The sequence below is a fragment of the Gopherus evgoodei genome, chromosome 8 (genome assembly GCF_007399415.2).
Source record: "Gopherus evgoodei ecotype Sinaloan lineage chromosome 8, rGopEvg1_v1.p, whole genome shotgun sequence".
NCBI lineage: Eukaryota > Metazoa > Chordata > Testudines > Testudinidae > Gopherus > Gopherus evgoodei.
The window spans coordinates 96,381,064-96,399,515 of record NC_044329.1 but is presented as its reverse complement, the minus strand read 5'-3'; the positions used below and the strand labels follow the sequence as shown (position 1 = coordinate 96,399,515).

General features: G+C 40.5%; 1 protein-coding gene across 1 annotated transcript in view; it reads left to right on the top strand.

Moving 5' to 3' along the window:
• Positions 1-18,452, top strand: part of PATJ (PATJ crumbs cell polarity complex component) — a 235,289-nt gene that overhangs the window by 29,045 nt on the left and 187,792 nt on the right. Inside the window, 7 exon segments of the mRNA XM_030571946.1 lie at positions 2,505-2,607; positions 3,554-3,645; positions 4,642-4,780; positions 5,078-5,212; positions 13,688-13,764; positions 15,289-15,345; positions 17,789-17,923. Of these exon segments, the coding sequence (XP_030427806.1) occupies positions 2,505-2,607; positions 3,554-3,645; positions 4,642-4,780; positions 5,078-5,212; positions 13,688-13,764; positions 15,289-15,345; positions 17,789-17,923 (738 nt within the window).

Below are 18,452 nucleotides of genomic sequence, written 5' to 3'. Positions count from 1 at the left end.
TATAATGGGGAACCAGTTCAGTTCTCCTCCTCTGAAGTGAGGTTGCAGTAATAGCAGAGGACTGAGGAATGGAAAGAGCCTACACTCCAAGTGGATGAGAATGGAAATTTTCCTGCTTCCTCCTGTCTTCTCACCTGCCCTCTCGAATTTTCCACCCCTTCAGGAGATACTGATGCAGCCAAGAAAACACTAGTTAAATAATCGTCATCCTGAGTACTTTAAGCTTGGTGTCTTGAAAGAGGGACATGTTCAGTGCTCTGAAAACAGGGATTTCATAAAGAATCTATATAGCCACGTGGGACCACTTGCTGACTCTGTCACATTTTCTAAGACTATGTATACAGCCTTAACTTTTCCTCCCCTAGCATGTATTATTTTCAGATTTCCTGTGTTAGAGACTGACCTTGCAAATTGACTTATTCAGCGGTATATGTGTGCCATAGATCACGCTGCAGCAGCTAGAGCATGCAGAATTGCTGCAAGCTTTCTAAAATGTCCTCCTTTCTGGTGTTAGTTTTGTACTGTTTTTCCCACACCTTTCCAAGGTCCTTCAGGTTTCTGAGACATCTAGAAATAAACTCAGATATTGCTATTCTATTGCATTCTTTGTTGGCAGAGCCCAGGCATTTAGACTGAAGAAGTATCTGGTCAATTTGCTGGTAGATTAGTCTTTGCAGAAATTGACAGAGTTAGCTATTGTGAATGTGTTTTTCCTGCTTCATTTATTGTAGCAGGTCACGAAAATCACTTTGCAGCAAGGAATCTACTGCACAAGAAAGATAGCAATTTTTTTACTACCAAAATCTTGTTCTCCTCTGACTTCTGAGAAGGCTTTTACTAGCTGAGAATTTTACAATGGCAAGATTTTTCCAGCGTTATGATTAGTTAGTTGTGTATTAAACCACTAGTTTTGCATTAAGCTATCTCAGTTCTCTATCACAGTTTCTAAATCCACACACCTTTGTGTATACACATATAAGGAAACAGAAAATCTCATACAGTTAGTCATGTGCAAGGCATATACCTACAACCCACCAATTTAGCCACAGCTCGGGAATGGGCTGTTATGTTTGGGATTGTGTGTCTATATTTCCCAGAATCCACCCATTAAGTCCATATACTACTCCACTTCCAGTAACGTGCCATAGATTAATAATTTTGCAGAACTAGGAAATAGCATCAGTCATTCTGTGAAGTGCCCCTGGCGTTAAGGTTTCTGGTATTGCCTTTGAAGGAAAGGTCCTGGACTGTCAAAATGGCTCTGTGGGGAGAAACACAACCAAAGATCAAGTGAGCAAATCCAAAATGGGGGATGGTGAGGGCCAGCTTCAGGGGATCTATCCATAAATTTCTCTTCAGATCAGACCATGTCTGAATACCTTATTAGATTGTAGCTATTTATCTAAGAAAGCATTGAACAGATAATTCAGAAGCCAAAAGATAGTGCCAAATTATGTACTATTCCATTCTTCTCTGTTCTAGTTTCCCTTGTTATGAATGAGCTCATCTTCTTTTTTTTTTTTTAAGCTGTAAAGCTTTTTTAAAAATTCTCCAGATTTTCTCCCCACTCCCATGATTTACCTTGTACTCAGTGGAAGTGATTTTTAACGTGGCTTTGACTTCCTGTTGTCACTTCACCTTCTAAACAGGTTCTTTGATGCTTCCGCTTCTCTATGCAGTCCAGTCCAGTCCAGTTCAAATCAAGATAGTAATCGTTTCAAACTTTCCCTTAAATGTAATTAAGTAGATATGTGTATGATTGATATCAAATAAAGTGGTGTCTTGCACACCTAGCTTTATCTTGAGCACCATATTTTAAAATGTGCTATATGCATTTGTTGGATATAATTACCAAAAAGTGCATATTGTTGTTTTTTTTCTGGTAGCACCCGCAGTATGTTGGGTGCTTTCCAAACATAGGAGTGTAACGATCCAAAGGAGCTCAAGAGCACGTTTTACACTAAAGAGAACAAGTGTGTGATTCTTTAGTAATTGTAAGGAATCAAAATACTTTCCATTAATAGGTTCTAAGAGAAAAATAATTTTTTGATAAAGCCAGGGGACTAAGAGCCAAGTATTTTTCTCTCTTCCACTGGCATGGTGTCATGATGTCGTGTACCTGAAGCAATTCTCTATTCCTAATTGACCAATAGAAACTTTCCAAAGCACTTACTGTGTGGCATTAGGTACTGTGATAAGCATGGCCCCTTGTCTGTATATGAATATCTTATGTTTTTATAGATACTTGTTTCTGATATCGTATATATTATATAGTCAAGTTTTTCAAAGTGACTAGTAATTTTGGGTGCCCAAATTGACACCTTTATTTTCTAGCCTCTGGAAGTGAGACCCCCCTTTCTGAAGTGTCTGAAGCTGGTCTACCAAAATCACTGATCATGTCTTCAAATCTTAGTCTGTAGTTTAAAATGTTAGTGATATAACAAACTTTTTTTACTGTAATGTGGACATTCAGTTTTATAAACTGTATACTATTTTATTTCTAGGCTAACACAACTCTTTTTGATACCTATGACGTGGAGCTTACAAAAAAAGATGGACAAAGCCTTGGTATAACAATTGTTGGATATACTGGAACATCTGATGTGGGTGAGTTATACACTGACTAACTGATTATGAAAGACTAGAGCAGAGGTTTATCAAATGCCCAGACTGGCCTCATGTTTTTGCTGAAGTCTTTGATACATGCCACATAGCTCAACATGCACTTTCATTTCTTTAATGAGTTCGATGTCTGAGATTTTAAGACCTATTAGATTATCCAGTCCATCTCTCTGCCAGTGCAGGACTGTAGGCATCTCAACAGTGTTTAATGTGTGTGCCATCTTCACAAGGTGATTATTTTTCAGCAGACAGCTATTTCATACTTTGCACTAGTGTCTGAGTTCTGGGAGCACATCAAAAATATCTGTATGTAACTATGGGTGCACAGAGTGCTTTTGTACAACTCTACACATGAGAAAGAAGGAAAGCTTTTTGTGATTTCTACATATCCCCTTACAAAATATATTTATGCAATAGAAAAGTGTATTTGTGTGAGATTTTTCACAAGGGATTTGTCTGATTTAAATTATTGAATTGCTAAAACTAAATGTAAGAGGATGAGTGAGACCTTGATCCAGCAAAGCACTTAAACACATGCTTCACTTCTAAGCATAAATACTCCCCTTGAAGTCAAATTTATCATATGTAAGTGATTTGGTGGATCAAAGCTTGTATAGGCATGGAAACTGACCTGTCATAAAAAGGGACTTTTTTGAGCAGGGTAAATCAACGAGGGCAGTATAAGGGTGCTTAAACTGCTGCTCTTCTCTTGAGTGCAGATTTGGAATCATGCATAACTACTAAATTATGTGAGTGTTGTGATTTCAATGTTCATTTGTGACTAGGAGGTGATACAACTTTATTCCACTTGTGGACCCAGGCCTCCAGAGGTGCTTGGTTCTTAAGCACACATTTATTTAGAGCTTAACAAAAGGCCCAAATTAGTATTTTCTTTAATTTATTCATTTGTTTTTTGTTTTTTTTTTTAAAGCAGATTCTTCAGGGATCTTTGTGAAAAATATAATACCTGGCAGTGCTGCAGATCACAGTGGCCTTATACAAGTCCAGGACAAAATTGTTGCTGTAAGTAAAATATTTAATTGGATCAGTTTTGGTATTTTACATATATCTGGATTTTTAAAAGACATTCTACTAAAGCTTGTTGTTCTTTCACTTCATTCACACTAAAGCACATCCAGTTTGTGAAAGGGAGGAACACTGACAAATTTATGACTGTCAACAAGAATTAGTATTTGAGCTAATAGCTCTGGTTTGCAGTGGTTAGATTATTAGTGTACGACCAAAAATAAGAGAGAATCCTAAATAGTAAAACAGTATAGATGTTTGGATTGAAGCATCTTAGAGCAGGGATCTTGATTTAGGGACTGATTTAAAGTACTGAGCATCTTCAGTGCCTGTTAAAGTTAGTGGGATTTGAAGGCGCTTGATATCTTGCAGAATTGTGTCCTTTATACCCATCTATAAGTATTTAACATTGGGTTGACATCATCAAAATATTAGTAACGCAGATGTTAAAAAAAAAAAAATCCTTTTCTTTATAGGTGAAAACCTGCTGGATAAATGTCAGGGCCACGTTAACATGTAATGGCTAACTTTGCGTTCGTAATACAAGTAGGAATAACTCTCTAAAGATTTCTTAACATGAAAAGAGAGTTCTGGCTATGCTATGATCTGAACAGACTGTTATCTCTCAAAATCATCCAGGAAGCTCCATGCCCAGTACTGTGCAAGCTGGTGTCTGCACCCAGTATCTCTGCTGAAAAGCAAATATATTTTATATTTCTGTAAATCTAGTAAATTGCTGTTTTGTATTTGCTCATGCCTGCTATCAAGGAGAAGTTTTTATTTTGTATTAAGAAGAAACTTTGAAGATGGCATCTATCTGATTATTTTGAAGTAGCTGAATGAATGGAATTCTTTTTTTGCAACCATTACAGTCTGTGAGGGCCATCAGTATAACTGTGAGAGATGAGTTGCACTGTTGGTTTACATATCTCTGCGAATGTTAGAACTCAACCATAATCTGATGTCTATAATCTGATGGTGTTTCTATACTAGGTTGATGGGATTAGTGTTCAGGATTGCTCCAACCAAGAAGTGGTGGAGGCGCTGCGTCGCACTGGCCAGGTGGTGCACCTTACCTTGCTTCGACAGAAACCTTCTCATGCTTTCTCTTCAGGAAGATCTTTAGAGAGAGGTAGTCCTTTTCCTCCCTTTCCCAATGGTTCATTTAATTTTTCTTCCAATTTATAATGACCAAAGTAAATGTATAGGGCCTGTTTTTGTGAGGTGCTGAGCAACCATAAATCTTGGGCTTAAGGGTCCTCTGCACAGAATTGGAGCCTTTGATGTAGGATGTAAGGGTATGTGGGGAGTGGAGTTGAGAGCAAAGTTCCTATAAACTGAACAAGGAAGCAGCTAGTGGATACTGGTTAGCATATCATGTATCCTCTGTACTACCTGGCTGACTCGAAAGTCTTTTGGATCTCCACAGAGCAGCCAAATATGCCAGCCTTAGTCCTGTCTGGAGCTGTAGAGACGGAAACTAATTTGGACAGTGAGAATGAGGAGGATCAAGAGGATAAAGATAATTTTGAAAATGAAAAGAAACAAAATCTACACAAATTAGGTAGGTAAAACATCTTGCAGTGTGTTCTCTCCTGTGTATCTACTGACTTCTTGAAATTCATTTCTTCAACCTAATTTTCATAATTATGGAACAGTTTGGCTTCCTTTTCCTTGCACAATTTTAATTTTTTGCTCTTCCATGCTTTTTTATTTAACTGAAACCAAAATCTAAGACATGAGGCAGTAAACTGTGAAGTTTTTCAGTGGTGGGAATGAAAAGGCACAGGTGCATTTCTGGTTATGCTAGAGGGAAAAACAAGAGCATTTACTGACTCTACTTATGTAGAGGAAGAGGAGTTGATGATGCCAAGGGACAGGGAAGTTGATAGAGTTGCTAAAATAATGGAGGAGAGAGGGAGGTTTAGTTGAAGAAAGATGAGTGCAGGTTTTGCCATACTGAGCTTGAGGTGGTGGCAGGATATCCATGAGGGAGAAGCCAGATTGACAGTTGCAGATAGAAGACTGAACAGGGGTAGTGCCTGTCTTTATCCATTTCTTTTCAGTAAGTATTTCTGTTCTGTACAAAGGCTCATCTGTAGTCTCTGAGCTCAGGGTGCTGGAATTTAAGCAGTGTAGGCATTATTGATATTTCAGACAGGATAATGCAGTTAATCTGGTGGATGCTGGGTTTATGAGTACTGTTGCTCTTTGGATTTCTGCAGAGTAATGACATTGGAATGGTTTTAAAGCTGGGTAAAGCTATCTGTGGTATATAATGTCCTACACCCCTAATCAAGAGTCCATATTTGGTAGGACTCAATTTCCTTACGAAACTAAAAAGGCTCAAGGCACTCACATTTATCAGCTGCATCATGCTTTTTCATAAACTTGTATCTTTTTTGCTTGCCTAATATTTAAAAGCATTCATTTAGTTGGAAAATTTGTTCAGACTGAAACACTGTGTATAAAATTTCAGCCTGGAACAGAATTTAATGGCCAGTTGAAATTCCAAAAATGGGTGCTTATTTTGGAAATGCTGACAGGCTCTTAATTATAATGGTGCTAAAGTAAACACTGCTAATTTAAAGCCCTGCCTCAACTCTGGAAGTGCCTTTTAAAAGTTAATGTAAAAGGTGTGTTTTATAAAACATGAACTATTTTCCTTTAGGCCCAATTGGACTAAATTTTTATTAAATTTTCCTGAAGAGGTATTAAATAGTGATGCTGGCCCACTAAACCATGTTTAAACAACTCTGTCATGATACATGGTTCAGGAAACAGTGTGCATGGGGCCTTAAATTTTCTCCTAGCAGACTAGAGAGGCAATTCATTCTTACAGGTGCAGCTATAAATTAAGACTAGACGAGAGTGCTTGTTTGTTTTGTGTAGCAGTATATAAAACCTGAAGAGAGAAGCTAGTTGTTTAGTCAGAAAGCTGTGAATCCAGACCTGGATAGAAAACAGCATGTAACATTAGGGAGGAAAAAGCTACTGGAGAAATAAAAAAGCTATGCTGTTTGAGAAATCTTTAATCCAAAGTGAAGGACACATCGCTACATAGTGAGCCTGTGAGAAGGGGAGAAGAGAAGATCTGCAAGACAAAGAAAAAGGTCAGCGTTTGAAAGTTCAAGGGATGCAGATCTTAGCCTACACTTATAACTAAGGCTGGCATAGTTACATTGGTCAGAGGTCTGAAAAAAAAATGCACATTTGTTGGACATAGCTATGTCAACCTGCCTCTAGAGTAGGAGATGCTATGTTGACAGAAGAATGCTTCTTTTGACATAGCCTAATTTAGTTGGGAAGGTGGTGTTCCTACACCAATGGAAAAACCCCTATCATTGGTGTAGGCTGTGTCTGTACTACAGAGTTATACCAACAGAGCTATGCTGGTAAAGTCTCTGTAGTTTAAACACCCCTCAAAAAAGACATTGTTTTCCAGGAATCCAGTGCTAGTAAGATGGGGAAGAAAAACTACATGAAACCAGAGAGTAAAGAGGCAAAGTTCTGAAGATATAGAATGTTACTACTAATGCTAATGATGCCTTATGTAATATAGATAATATATAGCATGTACCCTCTGATATCTGGAAGCAGTCCCATTGCTGAGAAACAGTTCAATTTCTGAGGCCTTATGCAATATAGATAATATATAGCATGTACCACAAACCATGAAAAACCAACCCAGAGAAGGGACCAAAAAATATGGGGAGGGGAGGAGGAAGGAATCTTATGGTACTGGATGGAGGCACTGGAATTAGATATTCTTGAACCAAACCTATAGATCCAAAATCTTTTAAATTTTCAGGAAGTTCTCTTTAATGGGCTGAGCCCCAAAACATCAAATATGGACATGTGAATTAGGGATTGTTTTGGGTGTGGGGGAATGATCTTAATTTTCGGTTAACTGAACACAGTAAGAGCCCGATCCTGAGAGGTGTTGAATGAGCATTCATGGTGGTCATAGAAGTGCATATCTGACTCCACTGGGAGTTTTACATGTTAAACGCTTTTCAGGTTCAGGCCATAATTTTGTAACAGAAAAAGGGAGTTCATAGATTCCTGTATTATAAAGCCAGAAGGGACCATGATTCTGTAAGCTAACTCTGGTTAAATTAACTGTCCCTATCTGGATAATCAGGACAGAGGTGACAACTCTGGTAGATTCTGGGTGTGATCAGACCCTGGTTTGGGACCACCTGATCCTGAATCCTGAGACGGGAGTGGGGGAATTTTCTTCTTACTGGGTGTCCATGGGGAGGTTAAACCCTATCCTAATGCATGGAGGCAGTTGACTGTAGGGGAACACATGAGGCCTCTGTTAGCAGGGCTGGCCTCAATGCTGTCCTACTCCATTATCTGAGGACAAGATTGAGAGTATTTCTCTGAGTTACTGAGTGGAGTTAAGACAGCCTTGGACTGCCTAGAGAGGCTGATTCAGGAGATCCAGTCCCTGGGTGTTAGGTATAGATGAGGAGCTACATCCTGGAGTTGGGGTGTTTTGGACAAGAGGATGCTCCCCCAGATAGTGACAAAATGATGCCATTGCCCCAAGAGGACTGGGGCATCCTAACTAGAGGGACCAACTTGACCAGAGATCAGAGGGAGGATGAGCCCTTCAGCCAGGCCTATGACCAGCTGTCAGTGGACAACAGAGAGGTAATAGACCCACATCGAGCAGAGCAGTACCCACAATTTAAGCTCCAACATGAGCGACTATACTAGCAGGAGAGAGACTGACCGACTTATGAAATTTGATCGCAGTTCCTCGTTCCCCAGTCTCATCAGTGCAAGTTCATGTGGCTGGTTCATGCTGCCTCCATTGCAGGCCACCTCAGCATGAGGAGAATGTGGCCAGGATTCTAGGCTGCTTCTCCTGGCCTGGAATTCACCAAGAGGTCAGACTTCTGTAGCTTATATCCCAAGTGGCTCCTTGGGCCTAAAGAGGGGTGACCAAAGCCCTTCTAGTCCCATCCCCATTTGAGAGAATCGGGATGGATCTGCCCAGACCCTGAGAAAAGAGTGCATCTGGTTATAAATGTATACTGGTCAGACCTGATTATGCCACCTGATATCTGGAAGCAGTCCCATGGCACTGCCCCAGTGCAAAGACTATTGCAGCAGAACTTTGCCCACATCAGTGTGCCTAAAGAAATCCTAACCAACTGAGGCACTAATTTTGTGTCCCATCTGTTGCAGGAGGCTTGTGAACTATTAAAAATAAAGACCCTACAAACGTGCATCAATCACCTGCAGACCAATGGTTTGGTCAAATGGTTCAGACCTGAAAAGGATGTTTATTACTGCATTCCCTACACACTGAGATCAACTAATCCTCCTCCTTTTTATTTGATAGTTGGGAGGTACCCCAGTCATTTACTAGATTTTTCCTGTTTGAACTCTTTTATATGAGAGACTACCTGTGGTATCTTAGACTTTGTCCATGAGATGTGGGAATTGCTGGCTCCTAGAACAGAGAATGTTGTACAGAACATACTAAAGCTCTAGAAGAGGCTTGAAATTCTGGGGGCCTTCACCAAAGAGAATCTCTTTAAGTACTCAACTTGGCCCATAGTGAGCCTTTAACACAGGAATGCTGTAGCAGGGTGCTGGTGCAAGGCACCTAATTAGCCCCTGCTCAGCCAGCCTCAATTAAGGGAAATAGATTGGGTCTGGGGAGAAGTCTGGTGCCTGGCCTTTAGAACTGGTTGCACCTGTGGGCCTGAGGCTTCAAGGGCTATAAAGGCTGGCTGGCAGCCAGAAGACAAGGAGATGGCCAGGAGAAGGTCAGTCTCCAGGCTGAGGGCAGACTCTGGGTAAGAGAGGAGATTGTCAGGCCTGCAAGCTCTGTAAATAGTATCACTGGTGGTGGGAGAACTTGTATAAAGAAAGCCATGAGTGCTGCAGAAAGAGAAGCCGCTCTGTGCTTTACTGGGGCAGCAGAGGGCCCCAGGAAGAGAGGTGGGCAGAGGACCTTGTTACAGACGCGTATATGTGTATTTAAACCTGGGTACTTCTGCTCTGTAGCACAATGTCCAAACTGTTTACTAAGTGTTAAGGTCCATATTAAGTATTACATCAAGTGGAACCTGTTAATTATGAAATCAGACAAGAGGAAGACAATGCAGATCTACCAAAGTAACCTCCTGAAGGCCTGGAAGGGCTTGTTTATCACTTATCCGTCTGAGCCAGAATTGGGACCCCAAACGTCCACATTCCTGGACCCTGACTCAATACAGATTAGGGGAAAACTTCCATCCAGAGTAAAGGGTCCAAGTGAGAAACCTTATGAATGCCTTCCTGATGGGGTTTCCACCCCAGCCAGGATGAACTCACTTTGTTCAACATCATGTCCAGATAGAGTGGGGGCAATGCACCTGGGAGAATTCCCTACTGCTTCCCAAAAAAAAGTGGGATGCAGTGAAACAGGAGCTCTGCACCAGGTTAGAGCTAGAGGTCACTGAAGAATCCCACAGTAACTGATGACACCCAGTTGTGCTGGTCCCTAAACTGGATGGCATGATCCAGTTTCTGTACAGATTTTTAGAAAAGTTAATGTGATCTCCAAATTCAACACACATCCTACGTCCCAGGTGGATGAACCACTAATCCAGATGGGTGAGACTCAATATAGTACAACATTAGATTTTAGCAAGGGATACTAGAAGATCCGGCTCATACCAGAATCATGTGAGAAAACTGCCTTTGCTGCTCTGGTTTATATTCATTAAGGACTATGCCCTTTGGCCTCCATGGTGCCTTAGTGACATTTCAATGGCTCCAGTGACCCAAGTTCTCTGATCTCCTGGTTCATATGCAGTTTATTTACAAGATGTGGTCATCTATGGCTGAGACTGGGAGGCCCACCTGCAACTGGTTGCCATTGTCCTCCAGTCCCTGTGGGAAGCCAGCCTAACCACAAACCCAGCAACGTGTAAAATTAGAAGGATGACATCTAACTGGTATATCCTGTGGGGAAAGGTCAAGTCCAATCCTTGTGGACAAAGTTCAGGCCTTAAAAGCCTACCCAAACTTGACCACAAAAAACAGGTCTGGAGATGCTTAGGGCTCGCAGGTTATTACTGCTGGTCTGTGCTAGGGTTTTCCATGATAACGGCATCCCTCATGGACCTGTTTAAGGACAGTTGTCCCTGGAAAATGTTGATAGCCTGATGTCTGCAAAAAAGCATTCAAAAAATAGAAAGGTCACTTTGTAAAGAGCCTGTCCAGTTCACCCCAAACAGAAAACACCCCGCTCTGTTTTCGAAAGAACTTATTTTCCAGACCAATGTGTCGGAAGTAGGCCTGGGGGCAATCATATCCCAAGAAGTAAATGGAGAGAAACATTCCATGCTATTTTTTAGCCACAAGCTATTCCCTCAGGATAGAAAAAGAAACCCTGGTGGTGAAATGGGCTGTGGATTCTCTCTGGGAAACCCATTGAAGCTGGACACCGATTGTGCCCCTTTGAGGTGGTTAATTGCAGTGAAAGACACGAATCCCTGCCTTATGCACTGATGCCTGTCTCTCTAGTCATATGCCTTTCAATTACAGCATAGAGCTGGAAAGGCTCACCAGAAGGTGTGTTTTGGTTTTTTTCCTAAGGGACAGAGGGCATAGACAGCTGGCCTGGTTCCTCGGATGCCATCTTGAAGGGGAGGGTGTGTGATGGGGTATACAAACCACACATTGGGCAACATTATAGGGTTAATGAGCTAATGTGGGTTCAGGTGGCTTCATCCCACCACACCTGTGAGAGATGTCAGACATGAAGGGAGGAGCTCAAAATGGGGAAGCCCAGCTCAGTTGAGGGTAGACAGGAGGTTCTTGGATGGCTACAGCCTGGTAGTCCCACCCTGAAGGATGGAAGGGCCTGCTTCACCTTCTAAGAGCACTATTCCTCTGTATTTGCCTGCCAACTTAAGTTGGGGGCCACAACTTGACAAGGGCTCCTGAAGAAAGAGAGCTTTACCACAGTTATGGAATAGTTCATTGGTGTTAATTCTCTTTGTTCATTGACAACCCTGGAAATGGCAAACTAGCTGGGGCTCTGCCAGAGGGCTGAGCCTCTTATGACTGGAACTGGAGTAGAAAAATACCTGGATGGAGCAGAGCAGAGGCGCAGGTGAACGCTGGGGCCCAGCCTAGAGGGTGGACTGGAGTAGGAACTCACACACTCCTTGGTATTCCTCTGAGTTGGAAGGATTGTCTGGATGTCCATGCAAATTGGCATGATAGTAAGTGAATATTTTTGTGTTTGTGGAATTATGGTTCATGTTTGAAGCAGCTGGGAGGTAAACATGGTGATCAGTCTATACCTGATAATGAAGCAAAGTGGGGCTGAAGAAGAGCATCTATTGACAGAAACCTACATTTAATAGTTAAAGAGAACAATTCTTATCCCATATTTTGATGAATCTGTAGTGTTACTATAGAAGCCTATCTCTAAAGAATCTATTGCAGGCTTAATTCTTGATATAGTTCAATAAAGAAACAATGATCTGACTAAATCTGACCTGAAATCTTTCTGTGCTGGCATCTCTTGAGTCTGAGGTCAGATATATATATATATATATATATATATATATATATATATATATATATATATATATATATATGTACAATGAAGACTTCAAACTGGAATCTGAGCTGCTTGGTTCTATACAGAGAAATTCTGGTTAGGCAGTTGAGGTAAACTTGGCTATCTGATGTGACAGAAAGTGGTTGGTAGGGATCTAAAGCTACGTGGGGCTCAACACTGGGAGGGAAAAATAATTAGCATGGAGACCTGATTTCTTGAGGGTGTTGCATTGTAATGCAAATAACTCCGAGCCTTTGTTTTTAACTGTTGCTGTTTGATTCTTCCATTGTTACTGAAATAATTGAATAGCTTACAATTCCAAGTAATAAAGCGATGTAATGAGGATTGTGTTTCAAGTCTGATTTGTTAGTTCTGTCCTCTAATATTGAAAAGTGAAGGGGAAATTTTCAAAGGCACCCAGTTCCTCTTGACTTTTGATGGAAGTTAGGCTTCCAACTCCTAAGGTATTTTGTCTAACGGTTTAACAAAACATTCAACATTCAAAATAACATGCACGCACTTAAGTCTGAAAAGAGCTGCTGTTATGATTTGCGTTCCGATTCTGGTCAGATAACATGTTAGTGATACCAGTGTTCTGTTGTTTGTCCAGACTTGTGACAATATTACGGCCATTTAAAAAGTTTTCAGTAAATTCATTCTCCAGTTGCTGCTGCTAGTTGAAATTTTGCTTTAGAGTTAGACTCTTACCAGCTCAACATTACTAAGGCTAGGAACTTTATATGAGTGCTGAGCTTCTGGGTGAGGTCAAATGCAGGGCAGCCAGTCATTTTATGCTGTCTAGCCCTGTCAAATTGTCTTACATGACTATAATACTGCCTTGGTTGCATAAGTAAGAAAGCTGGAAAGATGTAAATGTCAAGATAGCCAGATTCCCATGGAAGACTGGTTTAGAACTGAAGCTTATATTAAAGCTCATGTTACTCACTGGCCTAATTAAACCAGACAAGCCTTTATACCTGCCAAATATATAAATAAAGTCTGCCGCTGCATTGTGCTGATGCAGTCTCTTGATAACGGCAATGTCTTGTCAGGTGTTTACTTCTCAAAAGGGGTTGGTGTGGGAAGAGGGGTAGCACTGCTCTGTAGTGGTGAATGTTTAAACAGCAACAAATTATAAAGCCATGTGAAATTTGCTTTGCACCTTAAAAGAGTGATTTATTTATGGTATTAAACGGTACAGAACTCGCATCTCATCAATGCAACCATCACCTTTTATGCTTCTCAACTGAATAAATTTCACTTCAGCAGTAGCTGACATTTGCATTGTTTTCTTGCAAAAGTCTATTCTGATTTGCACTGCTTGATAGACCCAAATTAATGAATGTTTTTGTTCTTCTGATCATTCCTCATAATCTTTTATTTAAGCTGCATCTTTACTGAAGTAAATGTACTTGGCAGGGTTTAGTAAATTTAACATTCACTTTTATATTTTAGGAAGAGACTCAGACTCTCCAGAAAAGGAATTGAAATCCAAGTGGGGAAAACTACTGGGACCTGATTATGAAGTCATGGTATGTTATCGTTCAATAAAGTACACTCATTTATGTTTCTTTAAATTGCAACGCTGTGAACTTAACTTTACAAGCTGCTCAGGGGTTGGAACAGATCAGTAGAGTAGCATTTTTTGTTTTCCCTGAACATTCAAGGATGAAATTTAGGGATGTTATAATTAACACATTTTTGTTTTGTTTATGTCTGTACTATTGCATAACTGTGAGTAATGTTTTGGTTGTTTTTTTAATCAACCTCATTTTTAAATTTGTAATATATCAGCCACTTAAAATATTTGGCATTTTTATGATTGTTTTTATGATCTATTTGTTTTATTGTACACTTAGAAAAGGCTCAGGATATAAGTCGTATGTTTCATAATGAATCTTACATTTTTATTAGAAGAATGATTATCAAATGTGTTTGGGAGAAAAGGAAGGTAAGGGTAACTTTGTGGTGCTAACTGTCCTTTAGATTTTTCTTCACCTCTTATTAGAGAATTGTCAAGGAAGAGATGGATTACATTTCTAAATACGAATCATCACGGGGGAATGACCAGGGTTTTTTTGTATTCATTACTGCTTTTTAAGACTGAGTGAGTGCGTTTTTAAATAAAACATTCAAGCCAACATCCTTTTCTGATGACCTTAAAAAACTGTTTATCTTTGCAATACATGTCCACTTGATTCAGAGACTCTTATTTTTACTGTTTGGCAGAACTATCACTCCAAATGTCTTGCTGGAAGATTTAAAGTAGCATTAAGAGGTGTCTGGAGGAGCTCCCTTTTCTGCAACCCATTAGTGCTCCGTTAAGAACTTTGAAGTCCATATAAGACTGTGTTTTGATTCAATAAATCTAGTTACCCATGCCAACTGCTAGATATCCCTATCCTTGCACTGCCAGAGCCTGACATTACTTTCTTTAGCACCATCCCATTTTCCAATATATGTATGGGAAGTAAAGCTGGTTCATAAAGCTCAGTAGGCCAAATTTTCCTTTCATTGTAGCAAATGTGGTTGTGATGGTGAAAATGTCAAAATTTGGTCCATCTGAATAATAAAAGGTCATGGTTGACCAGCACCTTTTTCAAAGTCTTTGTTTTCTTCCTTTGCATATGCCTCTCTTCCATTTTGCAAAATCTCGCTTTACCATGATGCACAGTTTGATTTGAGCCTGATAATGCAAACCCTCACATAGTCCTTACAGTCACACACAGCTCCATTTAAATCTATAGGACTACTAAGAGTTTGAAGGATTGAGCCCTTTCTGATCACTTTATCAGCCACCAAGTCTTTCTGAGGTGAGGAGCTGGTTACTGAGTGTGGCATTTAGATCCAGTCTGGCTATGTGATTTTGATAGCTTGTGGTGATAACCCTAAGGCACCAAACTGGACCAAGACATGCATTAAAAATTAAAAAGCATAATTTTCTTGTCCCCTTATTTTACTGTGGACTGTTCTTATAATCAGTCCTCTATTATAATTCGGCGCTCTATTAAAGTTTATACTAATAGTATTTAATTGTCATGGTGTACAATTTTTAGGTGGTTCGTGTGGACATGCCAATTACAGATGATGCTGAGCTCCAGAAATACTCAAAGGTTTGGAATCTCATTTCATTTGCTCTTTTTTTGAGATGGTCATGAACCAAAACCCTAGAGATGAATACTTCTGAAATATGAGGGAGTTCCAGTGTTGGCTCTAGCCAGGGCCGGCTCCAGGCACCAACTAAAGAAGCAGGTGCTTGGGGCGGCCCTCCGGCCGCTTATTGGGGCAGCACGTCCGGGTCTTCAGCGGCAATTCAGCGGCGGGTCCCTCTTGGAGTGAAGGACTTGCCTCTGAATTGCCACTGAAGAGTGGAGTGGCACGATCGCGCTGCTGCTTTTTTCTTTTTTTTTTTTTTCTTTTTTTTTTTTGCCGCTTGGGATGGTAGAAAAGCTGGAGCCGGCCCTGGCTCTAGCTCATCTCTCGGAGAAATACTGCCTGCCAATGCTGCTTATGTGTACTGAGTCTGAATTCCTTCACACGCCTTTTCTGAAAGAAGAAAAACCCAAACCCAAAAAACCCCACATAGGAAAACAGGCCATGCAGAGTGTCCTAAATCTCCTCAGACTCTGTCGGGCAAGTGGGGAGCATGACTTTCAAGAATCTAGGGCCCCTCACTTCTAAATCTGGGGGCTGCTGGCTTCAGTGCTTTAGCTGATGCCAGCTATTGAGATAGGAGTTGGACAGAAGCAAGAGTGGCACCTTAAATAATACCTGGAAACCACTGCAGACTGAGGCAGCGTGTCACACTGACTACAAGAAACTTTTTGCTAGGTAAGGTCCTAATGCCGTAAGGGATTTGCAAGTATGGACTCTTAGTACTGTACGGAGTCACATCGACTGCAGTATCAGAGCCTAAATGGGCATCTGTCCAGAAGCAGCTGGGTACCAGCAAGACCACCAAGTTATGAACTTAAGTGATAGAAGGCAGGCAAAGTTCCTAAATCAAGGGAACAGATATTATCTCTGCTATCTTCTTTGTTTCTTCACAGCCTGCTAGCTTGTTTGGATTGAGCGTCAGCTAGTCTGCTCAGAAAGTTTTCCTAATGGTTGCAGATATTTGCTATGTGGAGTTTTACTAGAGAGGAATACAGTATTAAGGTTGTCCCTAGGGAAATGGCCAGCAGAAAATCAATGAAATTCTTTGTGGAAATATGGATACAAGTGATAGCAACTATTTGAAAAAGATGCTTCAGGGAGATGTTCCCTGCCCCAAAGACTGATACAAATATCAAGAAATGAGATGACTGTATGGTTAGGTTTTATTGGCTTCCTCTAAAATAGTGATTATGATCCTGTGACAGATGTGGCAATTTCCTACAATACTCTTGAAGGACTTTAAGTTTGTGGACTGGGATTGTATGTCATCTCTTTAGGGAGAGAGATGTGACTGACATAAAACCTGGAAGTTCAAAAGTCTGACATATTTTCAGAAGTCAAGTATGGACTTTTGGGACAATAAGTGTTACATGGATTTCCTGGGGAATACCTCAGGAGAGGTTAATGCAAATTCTCCAACTCTGGTAATGCAAAAAGTTATGAAGCTATGCTCTGAGGCAAGGGTCTTGTCTGCTGATTACCTGTTACGGAGTGCCAAGACCAAAGGGCCAAGCTGTATAAAGAAATAGCAGATCCTACACAGCCTGGGTTTTGGTTCTGGATTCAAGACTGATATGAACTTGTACTGGGGGAAACCCAGTGGTTAGTTTTGAAGGACTAAACCATATCAGAGCTCTAGGCTGAAGTTGGGTGACCTCTCATAATTTTTTTAGCATATATGTAAGAACTTTTATTGTTTTTAATGTTTTTCTCTGTAATGCCTTTACTTTTATTAATAAATGTGATCGCTTAGAAGTTGTATGGTGACGTAGAACTTTGGGCAGTAAACTGTTTGTAGCCCTCGCAGAGAAAGCAAAGCACAGATGCTAGCTTGCTGGGCATATCACAGTGGAAGGCAAGGCGTTGCATAGCCTTAAAAATCCCTGATCGAGAGGGAGTGGGACATGGGTCTCTGTCTAGGAGAGGTGATGACTGGGAGCTGTAAGCCTAAAGAGAGTGCCCTTGATTAACCATGGAGGGGGAATACAGGTGCCTTTACCCTGAGGCTGTCACAAGTAAGATCTTCCTCTTTTGGACATGCCTTTAGTGGAGAGTAACTCAAGTTTTAGACAGAGGATAGACATCAGATGCTTTTTTTAGGAGTGGTCTTATAGATCCACCTCTCTTCTGTTTTGTTTTTTTCCAGTTTATCACTGTAGTGATATTTTTGAGAAGATAGGGATGTACGTTTTTCCGAAAGACGGACTGTGCAAGGAAAAAACAGCAATCAAATTGAATAGAAAAGTTAGCAAAATTTGTGTGATGCAACACTAGTTATGTCAGAGTTAGGATTTAAATATGCTAATGTGCAGCTAGTTTAATTTGAATTTGTCAGTTATTGAAAGTTGAATGCATTTGTTACATGTTTGTAAACATAGGCACTGCTTATTTTTTTTGCAGCTATTGCCTCTCCACACTTTGAGATTAGGAGTTGAACTCGATACATTTGATGGACATCACTACATATCTTCAATTGCTCCAGATGGTCCAATTGCTATGCTTGGCCTACTGCAACTGGAGGATGAACTTCTAGAGGTAAAGTCCACAGAAGTAGAAATAAAGTGTTTGTTCTTTCTGCAGAACTCTTTAAAAATATGCTTTTATGGCATTTTAGGCTAGCTAATGCATGTGCACAGTAGTATCTTTTAAACAGTCAATGAGTAGGAGGAGCATGGGGTTAGGAGTCAGAAAAGCTGGGTTCTGTACTATTCTGGCTCTGCCACAGGCTTTTTGTAAGATTAGGGACAAGTCAGTAAATTATTTTGTGCCTTAGTCTTGCCATTGGCAAATGGGAAAATAATGCTACCCTACCTTTCCAAGGGTCTTGTCAGGTTTATGTAATTATTTGTGAAGTGCTCAGATACTAGGGGAGATGAGTGCAATGATGATGATTGTATTAGGCATACTTTTTATCTATTGTACCTGAATTAAAAGTCTTTGGCCTTGTCCACGCTAAAGGGAAAAGTCAATCTAAGCTACACAATTTGAGTTACGTGAATAGCATAACTCAAATCGACGTAGCTTAGATCTACTTACCATGGGGTCCACATTATGCAACATCGAT